This window comes from Cnephaeus nilssonii (genome assembly GCF_951640355.1).
Source record: "Cnephaeus nilssonii genome assembly, chromosome: 2".
NCBI lineage: Eukaryota > Metazoa > Chordata > Mammalia > Chiroptera > Vespertilionidae > Cnephaeus > Cnephaeus nilssonii.
This window is the reverse complement of record NC_137073.1, coordinates 44,785,945-44,799,548: the sequence shown is the minus strand read 5'-3', so window position 1 is coordinate 44,799,548 and position 13,604 is coordinate 44,785,945. Positions and strand designations below refer to the sequence as shown.

The 13,604-nt window shown below is 38.5% G+C and overlaps 1 protein-coding gene across 3 annotated transcripts in view; it reads left to right on the top strand.

Annotated features, from left to right (window-relative positions):
- Positions 1-13,604, top strand: part of DMXL1 (Dmx like 1) — a 158,974-nt gene that overhangs the window by 122,203 nt on the left and 23,167 nt on the right. For 2 of the 3 annotated variants that reach the window (XM_079760045.1, XM_079760044.1), the window contains 3 exons: positions 8,098-8,184; positions 10,807-10,928; positions 11,275-11,416. In XM_079760045.1, coding sequence (XP_079616171.1) covers positions 8,098-8,184; positions 10,807-10,928; positions 11,275-11,416 — 351 coding nt within the window. Of the gene's footprint in view, positions 1-8,097; positions 8,185-10,806; positions 10,929-11,274; positions 11,417-13,604 lie in introns of those variants that run through there. The other variant, XR_013812874.1, reaches the window with a different exon arrangement.

Sequence of the window (13,604 nt, the reverse complement as noted above, 5' to 3'; positions counted from 1 at the left end):
CTGCTCCGCTGTGGTTGGCTCGCTGCCGCTCCACTCTGGTCTCTGCACATCCATGCTAAGGCGATACCAGCTTGCCCATGACCGAGAAGTGGCCACAGGCTCACGCCCAGTCAGTCCTATGCTAGTACCGATGCTGGTCCCAGTGGGGGAGAGGCCTGCAGGGGGAGTATCTACGGGAGAGGCTTGTGCTGCAGCAGCTGTGCTCGCCAGCTGTGAGCCTGGTGTCTGGCGCCTGTCAGTCAGCTGAGTGGCGCTCCCACTGTGGGAGCTCACTGACCACCAGGGGTTAGCTCCTGCATTGAGCATCTGTCCCCTGGTGGTCAGTGCGCATCATAGCAAACGGTCGCTTAGGTTTTTCTATATATAGATTTGCATTAAGAATCTAATAATGTGCTTGATTTCCACTTGTATAACTTTTTGGTTGAACATGTTAAAGGTGGAGTGAGTCAGTTATGGGAGGTTACTAGGAAAAACACAGTAAAATAAGGATAAGGATATTATACAGATTTAAGTTTTTGTCTTCTGCATTGATAAGAGTTTCTAGAGACAAGGTCATTAACGTCTTTCTGGAACAGCTAGGGAGAAAGCCTTGCTATGCAGATTTCCCTTACAAATATAAATGTCTTTTATAAAGGATAATTTCTACTTGTTTTCAGAGCTTCTCTGAAGTCATCTGTTTCTTAATCAGCCTAAAATAATTTTTATGCCAGAGAGACATATTTTGGGATGGCAAGTTCTATTCCCCTATAGTTTTTAGGCAACCAGCCTGTGTAGCACATTACTATACTGCAGACTGTAGACAATTATAATGTACTAGAGGCCTGGTGCATGAAATTCATGCATGGGGGGGTGTCCCTCAGCCCAGCCTGCACCCTCCAATCTGGGACCCCTAGAGGGATGTCCGACTGCCCGCTTAGGCCCGATCCTACTGGCCTAAACAGGCAGTCGGACATCCCTCTCACAATCCAGGACTGCTGGCTCCCAACTGCTCACCTGCCTGCCTTCCTGATTGCCCCTAACCGCTTCTGCCTGCCAGCCTGATCACCCCCTAACCACTCCCCTCCAGCCTGATTGATGCCTAACTGCTCCCCTTCCAGCCTGTTTGCCCCTAACTGCCCTTCCCTGCAGGCCTGGTCCCCCCCAACTGCTCTCCCCTGCAGGCCTGGTCCCCCCCCAACTGCTCTCCTCTGCCAGCCTGGTCACCCCTAACTGCCCTCCCCTGCAGGCTTGATCGCCCCCAACTGCCCTCCTTTGCAGGCCTGGTCTCTCCCAGTTGCCCTCCCCTGCTGGCCTGATTGCCCACAACTGCCCTCCCTTGCAGGCCTGGTCCCTCCCAACTGCCCTCCCCTGCTGGCCATCTTGTGGCGGCCATTTTGTGTCCACATGGAGGCAGGATCTTTGACCACATAGGGGCAGCCAATTGTGTGTTGGAGTGACAGTCAATTTGCATATTACTCTTTTATTAGATATGAGGATAGAGGTGTGGTGCACGGGTGGGGGCCAGATGGTTTGCCCTGAAGGGTGTCCCGGATCAGGGTGGGGGTTCCCTTGGGGCGTGGGGCAGCCTGGGCGAGGAGCCTGTGGTGGTTTGCAGGCCGGCCATGCCCCCTGGCGACTCAAGCGGAGGCCCTGGTATCTGGGATTTATTTATCTTCTATAATTGAAACTTTGTAGCCTGGAGTGGAGCCAAGCCTCCTGCTTGCTCCATGGCCGTAGCCATTTGTGTTGGGATTTATTTATCTTCTATAATTGAAACTTTGTAGCCTTGAGTGGAGGCCAAGGCAGGCCAGGGCTGCAGAAGCTTGGCTTCTTCCATCGCCGGGGTCAACTCAAGCCTCCTGCTCTCTCCAGCTCCGTGGCTGCCACCATTTTTGTTGGCATTTATTTATCTTCTATAATTGAAACTTTGTAGCCTTGAGTGGAGGCCTGGGCCCCGCCAGGGTGTGAGGAAAGCTTGGCTTCCTCCATTGCCGGGGGCAACTCAAGCCTCCTGCTCTCTCCAGCTAGGTGGCTGTCACCATTTTTGTTGGGATTTATTTTATCTTCCATAATTGAAACTTCATAGTCTTGAGTGGAGTCCTGGGCCTGCCAGGGTTTGCGGAAAGCTTGGCTTTCTCCATTGCCAGGGAAACCCAAGCCTCCTGCTCGCTCTGTGGCCGCAGCCATCTTGGTTGGGGTTAATTTGCATACTCGCTCCTGATTGGCTGGTGGGCGTGGCTTGTGGGTGTGGTGGAGGTACAGTCAATTTGCATATTACTCTTTTATTAGATAGGATTGGCAGTGTTACAAGGGCTACAAAGTTGTAGGTGATAGGAATTTTTCAGCTCTATTATAATCATATTGGATCACAGTTGTATATGCTCTGTCCTTGACCAAACATTGTTATGTGGTGCATAATTTTGTTGAGATAATAAAATGACTTTCTTTTCTTTTTTTAGTCTATTAATATGGCTAAATAGATTGGTGGATTTATTTGATTTTAAACCAACCTTGCATTCCTCGTGTAAGCCCCTATTTATGGTCATTAGGAGTTCTTTTTTACATATTGTTAGATTTGATTTGTTAAAAATTTTGTTCAGAATTTTTGCATCTGTGTTCATGAGGGATATTGCTTTGTAATTTTCTTACATTTTTTTTTTGGCGGGGGGTGTTCTTTGGTTTTGTTGGTTGGTTTTAAACTAATCCTAGCTTCATAGAGTTGAGAAGTCTCTCCTCTTTAATTTTTTGGAAGAGCTAGTGTTATTTGTTTCTTATGTGTTTGGTAGAATTCACCAGAGAAATCATCTGGGCCTGGAGTTTTTTTAGCTTCAAATTCAATTTCTTTAACAGATATAGGGCAGTTCAGATTATTTTTATTTATTTTTTAAAATATATTTTATTGATTTTTTACAGAGAGGAAGGGAGAGGGTTAGAGAGTCAGAAACATCGATGAGAGAGAAACATCAATCACCCGCCTCCCTCACAACCCCACCAGGGATGTGCCCGCAACCAAGGTACATGCCCTTGACCGGAACTGAACCTGGGACCCTCCAGTCCACAGGCCGATGCTCTATCCACTGAGCCAAACTGGTCAGGGCAGATTATTTATTTTTTTAGTGTACTTTGGTAGTATATGTACTTTAAGAAATTTGTCATATCACTTGTCAAATATATTGGTATAAAGTTATTAATAATATTTTATTATCCTTTAATATACAGTAGAATCTATGGTAAAGTCACTTCTTATTCCTCTGCTACTTCCCACACCTGAATTGTCCTATTTTTCCCCCATCCTTGAAGTGTTGGGCACCCCAGAACTTATTTTTTAACCTTCTCTGTCCCCTATCTTTATTTTCTCTTTGGGTTATCTAATAGCTTAAATATCATCCATAGTTTTGATGTCTTAAATCTCAGTAGCCCCATTTATTTCCTAAACTCCAGACTAGCATACATAATCTAATAGCTATCTCTCCCCGAATGTCAAAACAGAATTTTATGTCTGCCCCTAATCCCAACCCAAACCAACTCTTTCCTTCACTTTTGTCTCAGTAAATGGTACCTTCACTCACCCTGTTATCCAGTCTGAAAACAAGGAGTCATCCTTGCTTCATCATTTTTACTCGTATTTCACTCTCAATATATTAACATTTATCCCAATTCAGACCACTTATAATAACACCATTCCTATTACCCTAATCAGATCCACCATTACCTCTTTTTTTTAAAAAAATTAAATTCTTGCCGAAGCCGGTTTGGCTCAGTGGAGAGAGCGTCGGCCTGTGGACTCAAGGGTCCCGGGTTCGATTCCGGTCAAGGGCATGTACCTTGGTTGCGGGCACACCCCCAGTAGGGGGTGTGCAAGAGGCAGCTGATCGATGTTTCTCTCTCATCGATGTTTCTAACTCTCTATCCCTCTCTCTTCCTCTCTGTAAAAAATCAATAAAATATATTTTAAAAAAAATTAAATTCTTTATTGTTTAAAGTATTACATAAGTCTCCATTTCCCCCCCTTGACCTCTCCCTGGCCACTCCCACCCCCCAGCACATGCCCTCACCCCCCTAACTGTTTGTGTCTGTTGGTCCACCATTACTTCTTATTTAGTTACTGTAGCAGGCTCATAAGTGGTTTCCTGGGAACCGTTCACACAACTTTATGTTTTGTCTCACAACACCCAGAACTATGGCTTTCTAGTCTTAAAATAAAATCTGAATCTCTTATTATGGATTCTGAGGCCCTGTCCAAACTGAACCCTGCCTACTTCTCCAGTCTCATCTCCTGACATTTATAAGTGTTCTCAAAATTAAATATGCATAAGCTCTTGAGATGCTAAACATCATTCTTACACTGCTCCCCCGCCCCCCACCAGTTGACTCTCATTCAGGTCATCTTGCGTCCAGACTATTAAGAAACAATGTTTTAGTAAATCTAGATAATAAGAGGACAGGAGTGTATTCCTACATTGAAGGAGCTTTTTTGAATTTCATGCCTGCAAGATCTTTCATCCCCATATCTGTAAAATTTGAAGAAGCTCTGCAGGTGAAACTGTTATGTCCATCCCAACTACCTAACCATTATTAGCAAATAGTATATCCCTCTATTTAATGGAAATATAATTTTCTCTATTTTTAATTTCTTCAAAACCCAATAGCAGACACTTAGTGTGTTTTAGATATCAGGCAGAGTGGTGGCTATGTTGGCATTTTATCATAAAACAAACAAAAAAAACACCTTATTCTTGACATTCTTATTGGTTGCTGGGCTTCTTATAGCAAAGCTAAGTGTTTTCTTAGAAAAGAAGTTAGCCTTCAAAGAAACCAAAATGTTTAGCAAACAGAAATTGTTTTATGTTTGTAATCAAATTGCATTTTAGATTAGAATATATTTCACATCTTTACATTCAGTGACATGAGTTGTTTGCATAGGGCTATTTTGATTTGGTTATTTATAATTCTCTTTCAACTTTGGAATTATATAGTCACCTCAGTAGCCATTTTAAAAAATACTGCTAACTACTCAGTTCTATGGACAATGGTTGGGTATTGGAGATGTCTTAACTAAATTTTGCAGGAAGTAAATTTGTTGCATTATAATTTCAAATTAATAACTTCTGTGCTTCACAGTAAGTTGTGTAACATTTTATAGTAATTCATTTTAAAGATTGAAGGTTAGGGAGGTTAAAATAAAATAAAATTATCCTACATTATGCAACATTCCCAACTCTTAATAATTTCCTCCTTTTTACCCAGAGGTATTAAGATATATTTATGTAAATATTTTAGAATATGTTGATTTTATTTTATTAAATGACTAAATTTATTTTGTTTTCAATTTAAATCATTTAAAATTTTTAAATTAACAGTTACCCTACAATATCATATTAGTTTCAGGTGCATACCTGCGTGATTAGACATTATATAGCTTACTAAGTGATCATCCTGATAAATCTAGTCTCTACCCATCTAGCATCATAGTTATTACAATATTATTGACTATATTCCCTATGCTGTACTTTATAGATCCCCAGGACTATTCCATAACAACCAATTTGTGCTTATTAATCCCTTCACCTTTTCCACTCATCCTCCTAAACCCTCTCCCATCTGGCAACCGTCAGATAAATATGTATTTATTGCCATTTTATTGCTCACTTTTTAATCTTTTTTTTTTCTTCTTAAAGAAGACCCTTTAACATTTCATATAATACTGGTTTGATGATGAACTTCAGATTTCCTTTGGGAAGCTCTTTTTGTCCTTCCATTCTAAGTAATAGCTTTGCTGGGTAGAGTAATCTTGGTTGTAGGTCTTTGCTTTTCATCACTTTGAATATTTGTTGCCACTCCCTTCTGGCCTGCAAAGTTTCTGCTGAGAAATCAGCTGAGAGTCATATAGGAACTCCCTTGTAGGTAACTAACTGCTTTTCTCTTGCTGCTTTTAAGATTCTCTGTTTGTTTTTAACCTTTTGCATTTTAATTATAATGTGTCTTTGGTGTGGGCGTCTTTGGGTTCATTTTGCTTGGGATTCTCCTTGCTTACTGATCTTATATGTCTAGTTCCTTCCCCAAGTTAGGGAAGTTTTCTGTCATTAGTTTTCAAGTAAGTTTTCAATTTCTTGCTTTCTTCTCCTTCTGGCACCCCCATGATGCAAACGTTGGTTTGCCTGATGTTGCCCCATTATCCTCATTTTTTTAAAATTCTTTTTTCTTTTTGCTGTTCTGATAGTGATTTTTACTTCCTTATATTGCAAATCGCTGATTTTATTCTTGGCCTTACCTATCTACTGTTGATTTCCTATAAATTATTCTTGATTTCCGTTAGTGAATCCTTCATTTCTAGCTAGTCCTTTTTTATGATGTTGAGGTCCTTACTAAGTTCCTTGAACATCCTTATAAGTAGTGTTTTGAACTCTGCATCTGACAGATTGCTTATCTCCATTTTGGTTATTAGTTCTTTTCCTGGAGTTTTGTTCTGTTCTTTCATTTCGGATGTGTTTCTTTGTCTCCACATTTTGGCAGCCTCCTTTGTGTTTGTTTCTTTGTATTAGGTAGAGCTGCTATGTCTCCCAGGCTTGGTAGAGTGGCCTATTGTAGTGGGTGTCCTGTAGGATCCAGTGGCACAGCCTCCCAGATCACCCAAGCTGTGCACTCCAGTTGTACAAACCCTCCTTCTATGGGCTGTGTAGACCCTTCTCTTCTAATTGAGCATTGATTGTTGTTAGCACCTCAATGGGAGGGATTTACTCCTTAGGCCAATCTGCTGCAAGGACTAGCTGCCATCACTGACCACTGTGGATGATCAGCTGTGCAGGGGCTCTCCCCACAGAGCAGGACTTATTTCAGCAAGGCTGTTGTACCCATGTAGTCTGCACCTTGAGTGTGTTGCTGTGGAGGTGGTTGGGTGATGTTTTGGTGTGGTCTGAAGCTGTCCACCAGGTGCATTGCCTCTGAGGCCTCCTGGGAGATACAGGCCCACACTTAGAAATCAGGCCAGAAGTTAGGCTGCTGCACCCCCACAGCCATTGAAGACAAACTTTATATGGCCAAGGTTGGTCTAGGACCAGCTCTGGCCCCCGCAGATAAGGTGGGACCAGAACCCCAACCCACTACAAATTAGCCCCAGCTGCATCCACCCAACTCCACAGGACTGTAACTGTTAATTTTATTCAGTACTCTCTTCCAAGTTCAAAGGTGTTGTATATACCTCTGAGGTAAGTATTAGGTCAAATATATGTCTCTCATCTAAAGTACATTGAATTACGGTTTACTCAGCTACTAAAATGATTATTGACTTGGGCAAATTAACTGTGCCTTTCAGGGTTTCATGTTTTTCTTCTATAAATTAAATGTTATTTTAGACCAGCAGTCAGTAAACTATATTCAGCAGGCCATATCCAACTGGATCTTCTAAGAATGGCCTTTATATTGTCATAAAGATTGTTTAAAAAAGAATATGCATGCCCTGATCAGTGAGGCTCAGTTGGTTGGAGGGTTGTCCCATGCACTGAAGGGTTGCTGGTTCCATTCCCAAATCAGGACAGGTGCCCAGATTTCGAATTTCCTGCTTGATCCCCTGTAGGGATTGTTCAAGAGGTAGCCAATCAATGTTTCACTCTCACTCTCTCCCTTTGCCATCCTCTCTCACTAAAAAAATAAAAGTAAAAAATCAGTAAAAATATTTAAAAAAATAAAAGAAGAATATGCAGAAGTGACACTCTATGGTCCACAAAACCAAAACTATTTACCATCTGACTTTTTAATATTTAAAATATTATCAAAGGATTATAATACTAAGAAATGTGGTAAATAAATCTACTTTAATAATTAAAATGTCTTGATCCTTTAAAGTGAATTCATTATAGGTTGGGAGCATAAGCAGTTAACGAAGTTGTATGTTATATCAACTATCTTATATGTGAAAAAGCAAATTTGAAATAATTTAAATTCCCCTTGTCAAATAAATTTTGTTTTAGAGATAATGAGCATGGAAAATAGTACCTTTGTATTTGAAATATGTAAAGAGTTTCTGAAAATAATTTATGCAAATATTAAATGACATATTGGCATATATTCTTTCTATTACTAAACTTACTGTATTTTTATATTTTCTTTTTCTCCATTTAGATAGAAGCAGATTTGGGATATCCTGGAGGTAAAGCAAGAATTATTCATAAGGAATCTGATATCATTACTGCCTTTGCTGTTAATAAAGTAAGTACACAGATATTTTTCTTTCTTCAGGTACTAACTACTCATAGTTGGAGAATGTTTCCTGTTCTGATCATTTATTCAGTATCAGTATTTCTTTTTCCCAAAGTTACTTCCCACTCCTAAAATTGCAATCTCAGTAAATTTTTTTATTTTATAAAATGATTATATTGTTTGATAATTTACTTTTTTATTATGAATATGTAGCAGATAAAATAATATTTTATTACTATGCAGAGGGAAGTATCAAGTATTTATGTATGTGATAACCTTTAGAATTTATACAACACATTATAAGGGTTAATCCAAATAAAAGGTCCTTATATGAATATGTTGAATGTGGTTCTTAGTATTATATCAAAGTTAAACTTATGTAACTCATAGAAATTTACCCTCTTTGACTTACAGCTGTAATAGCTGCCCAACTAGTGTGTTTTCTTTGTATTCCTCTGCCTTCTACTCAACATCTTCTTTTATGTACAGTGTTCAAAGTTGAAATTTGTCTTAATTATTTTCCCCTTCTGTCTTCCCTAATTGCTTTACTGCAGAGTTTATGGTGACTTCTAGATACTTTTGTTTCCTTTTATTTTCATTAACTTAAAGGATATTTTTTTCATGTATTTCTAATTTAAAAACAAATTTTAAATATTATTCAAATGTATATCCTATGGCATTCATTCAGTAATCATTTCACCAAAAAGTTTTCCATCTTCCTTTGCTATGTCTCTCTCTTCTTTGATTTCTCCTGGATAGTTCTTTTGTCATTCTGTCCTCATCTCTTCCTGTCCCTTTGTCTCATTTCCCTCATAGATATCTTTCTCTGAACAATGACTAGTTCTGTCAAGACAGGCAGGTTTGGAAGTAGCCCTTACTTACCCAGGCAGTTCTCATGATTATTGTCTATACCCAATAAGTACTAGTACCTTCCTTCCCCTGAAGAAAATAATGACTTTAAATGTTCTGTGCTATAAAACCAAGTAGCATTTGTGCTTTTGGGGGAGAGATTTATATAAGCAACTAGTAATGAGCAATCATCCACATATACAAAGTCTGCCATTTACTAGGTAAGAGTGTACTTGTTTAACATTTATTTCTCCAGATTTGTTAAATTAGTTACTGAGAAATAATACCTTTTGCTTTACATTGCATTATTTAAAAATGCCAGTGAGCCCTGGCTGGTATGGCTCAGTTGGTTGGAGTTTCATCCCATACAACAAAAAGTGGGAGGTTGGATTGCTGGTTAGGGCACATACCCAGTTTGCGGGTTCAATCCCCAGTCAGGCTTGTACAGAAGGCAAGCAATTGATATTTCTCTCACACATCGATATTTTCCTCTCTTTAAAAATTAATAAAAAAATAAAATGAAAATGCTGACGAGATTGAACTTTTGCCATTTGTTTAGTTGTGAATTATCTGTGTCAAAAACTGAAAGATGAGATATTCTTCTGCATTTAAGCTAAAAGTTAGCTTTCACAATTTAATGGATTCTGTTAGAAGACATGACTCCTGGACCAGAGACAAACGATGGTTTATTTCTCGTAGCAAAAGCAGTAGCCAGAGTACCACTATCTTTATACTGGTTCCTGAGCTATAATTGCAAAGCAACAGGGTGAGGGCCAGATGATACCTGCACACAAAGTGCTTTGCATTGCAGGAGAGGAACACTGAGTTTAAGGACCCCCAAATCTTTTCTAATATTAGGAAGTATACCTGCCCTTTGATCTGGCAGGAGAGATTATAGCTATATAGAGATCCCAGAGATAATACTGTGGAACCAAGGGCAGTGACTCACAAGATATACAGAAGAAACTCAGGAAGAATGGTTTCCCAGCCATCTAGTTATATCCTTTTACCATTTATCTCTGGGGTCTCAGCTTTTTTCTAATTGGTTTGTATTTGCATTTTACATAATGATGGAAATATTAATCCTTCTTTCATTTTGTCATCAATATCTTTCCATTTTCTGCTTTGTAGGCGTACATTTTTAAATCATAGATGTTTAAAATTGTGTATCATTTAATCTGATCCACTTTTCTTTATGATCTTTTTTTTTTTTTTTTTTTTTGCCATACTTCCCCCAGCCTTTCTCTACCCTTACACTTTTTCTTTATGATCCTTTTCCAAATTCCATTTTTTTCCCCCTACGATTGAAAGGCTTTAGGTAAAAGTGGTATTATCTTACTTGAATAATTCACCACTCTTTCTTTACTTTGGTGTTCCTTATCTTTCTCTACCTTACAGGGCTTCTATCTTCTTCATCATCTCCCTCCCAGTTTCTAAACTATGCAAACCTTAGGGAGATTGTATCATTGTTATAAACTGGCAAGATAGTGCTAGTAGAAGAAGTAAAGTAGAAAACATCCATTACCACTTATAGCTGGCTTTCTCTTGGATGCTCTTGAATTCTTAGAACATGAACATATCTCAAAACTCAAGCTGATGATTATTACACTCAAAATTTAATTATTAAAATTAATTTAAAATAGTCATTTGTGAGAATTCAGTATATTCTATGTCTTAAAGTTATCATTTCTTGAGGCTATTTTGTAGGTTTCATGTTCAAAAGTAGCCCATATACATGTTGTACTTTATTATTGAAAAATTACCATATGATTTATTTTTCAGGCAAATAGAAACTGCGTAGCAATTGCTTCAAGCCATGATGTTCAAGAACTGGATGTTTCTGGAATTCTGGCTACACAGATCTATACTTGGGTGGATGATGATATAGAAATGGAAACCAAAGGGTACCCTTATACTTTGTTTTTATTCAGTAACATTGCAATTTGAATGATGATTCCACAGAACTATAATTTTCAAAAGATTTCTTAAAGGAATATTCCTAGATTATAAGTGGAAGCTGCTAAAGAGTAAAGACCATGTGTTAGGAGCTTAAAAGAAGGTAATTGAGGGTTAAAAGAGAATAAGTGAAGGGATTTGAAATTATTTACATATGAAGTTATTGCCTATTAGTAAGGAGTTAAAAGTTGAAGACAATTTATTTTAAAGGGAAACAAAGTTGTCTGTTAGAGCTTTCAGGTATAATAGAATAAAAAAATGGTTGCTTTCATCCTGGTTGACATTTCTTTGTAGGTCAGAAGATTTCTTGGTTATACGTGCGCATGATGATTTGACAACTGTGCAAGGTACAACCCCATATACACATAGCAATCCTGGCACTCCAATCAACATGCCATGGCTCGGTAGTACACAGACTGGCAGAGGAGCATCCGTGGTATGTAGAGTTAAAAATATTTGTATATAAATATCCTATTTTTTTTCTCTAGTTTGATAGATACAAGATCATTTAACCAATATAATCTAAAAATTGTCAACTTTTTAGTAAGTCATATTTGCTGCAAATTGTAAATTTTGGTTATGAAGAATATGTTTCATACTAAAAGATAAAATATATTTTAAATAAATAATTTAAAATACAAAGACTTTTTAAAAAATATGTTTTTATTTATTTTAGAGAAGAAGGGAAAGGGAGAGTGAGGGGGAGAGAGAGAGAGAGAAAGAATCATATATATGAAAGTGAAACATTGATTGGCTACTTCCTGTGTGACCCCTACTGGAGATCAGGCCACAACCTGGGCATATGTCCTGATCAGGAATTGATGCCCAGCCAACTGAGCCACACCGACCAGGGCCAAAGAGCTGTATTTTATTTTATTATTATTACTTTAAAATATATTTTTATTGATTTCAGAGAGGAAGGGGGAGGGAGAGAGAGATAGAATCATCAATGATGAGAAAGAATCATTGATGGGCTGCCCACTGCACGCCCCACAATGGGGATCGAGCCTGCAACCCAGGCATGTGCCCTGACCGGGAATTGAACCATGACCTCCTGGTTCATAGGTAGATGCTCAACCACTGAGCCATGCCAGCCAGGCAAAGAGCTGTATTTTAAGTAATAATTATTTGGAACTTATTGGTCCAAATCAGCAAGGTGTGGTCTTTTCTACCCACCACCTGGTTTTGTACACTGAGAGTGGTGTTTACATTTTTCAATGGTTGAAAAAAATCAAAAGAAAAATGGTATTTCATGACACATAAAATTATATGAAATTCAAATTTCAGTATCTATAAATAAAGTTTTATTGGAATATAGCCATAGTCATTTGTTCATATTTTGCCTGTGAATGCTTTCATGCTGTAATGGCAGAATTGAGTATCTGAGACAGAAACCATATGCCCATAAAACCCAAAACATTTATTATCTGTTCCTTTAGAAAAAAGTTTGCTAAACCCTAGTTTAGACAACATCTTTTGATAGATGACAGACTAACAGCTATGCCCGTATTAAGTATGACATTTTTTTAATGCTGAAACAAATATATATTCTTTTTTTGAACAAATGATAACAATATAATTGTTTTAAATTTAAGCAAGGTATAAAATGCAGATGAACTGAAACAATTTTTCTGTAGTAATGGAAGATCTGCTTGAGCCCTGATTACCAAAGATGTGGTCTGTGTTTAAACCTCCATGAGATTCCTTTATTGATAGTTAGGGTATAGAAATTGATACACAGACTTGAAGAAAACCAGCCCCTTAGTTCTCTCAGTGGCTTTCAAGGTGGCAGAGTTTTTCAGTTTCCTATGTCCTGTAAAGTTCTTTGGTCAAAAAAAATTGTTTTGCCGAAACCGGTTTGGCTCAGTGGATAGAGCATCAGTCTTCGGACTGAAGGGTCCCAGGTTCGATTCTGGTCAAGAGCATGTACATTGGTTTCGGGCACATCCCCAGTAGGGGGTGTGCAGGAGGCAGCTGGTCGATGTTTCTCTCTCATCGATGTTTCTAGCTCTCTATCCCTCTCCCTTCCTCTCTGTAAAAATTCAATAAAATATATTTTAAAAAAATTGTTTTCACTAATTGGTAAAGGGTAATTATTTAAATAAAGGCTTAACCATCTTTAATAATACCTGAAAATATTTTATGTTTAATGCAGTTTCTTTATTGCTCATATCATCTTATTCTTTGAGATGTCTGTTGTAGCTGTTACAATTACGCCTACATATCATTCTTCAGATGATGCTTGATATCCACAAAGGTCAAATGATTTAATTCAGGTCACTGTGTCAAATTTTGTTTTGTTAATCCTCACCTGAGGATATTTTAGAGCGTGGGGGGAAGAGAAAGAGAGGAACATCTATGTGAGAGAGATACATCAATTGGTTGCCTCCTGTATGAGCCCCGACTTGCCCTGGGGATTGAACCTGAAACCCAAGTACGTGCCCTTCACCAAGAATTGAACCTGTAAGCCTTTGGTGCATGGGCCGATGCTCTAATCACTGAACTATACCGGCCAGGTCTCACTATCTCAAATCTGTGGTAGAGCTTGTATGAGAGCCCTCCGTTCCCCTTAGCTTATTGATTTCAGGTGGGAGCATTTTAATATTAAGTTGAAGGGTTCCCTT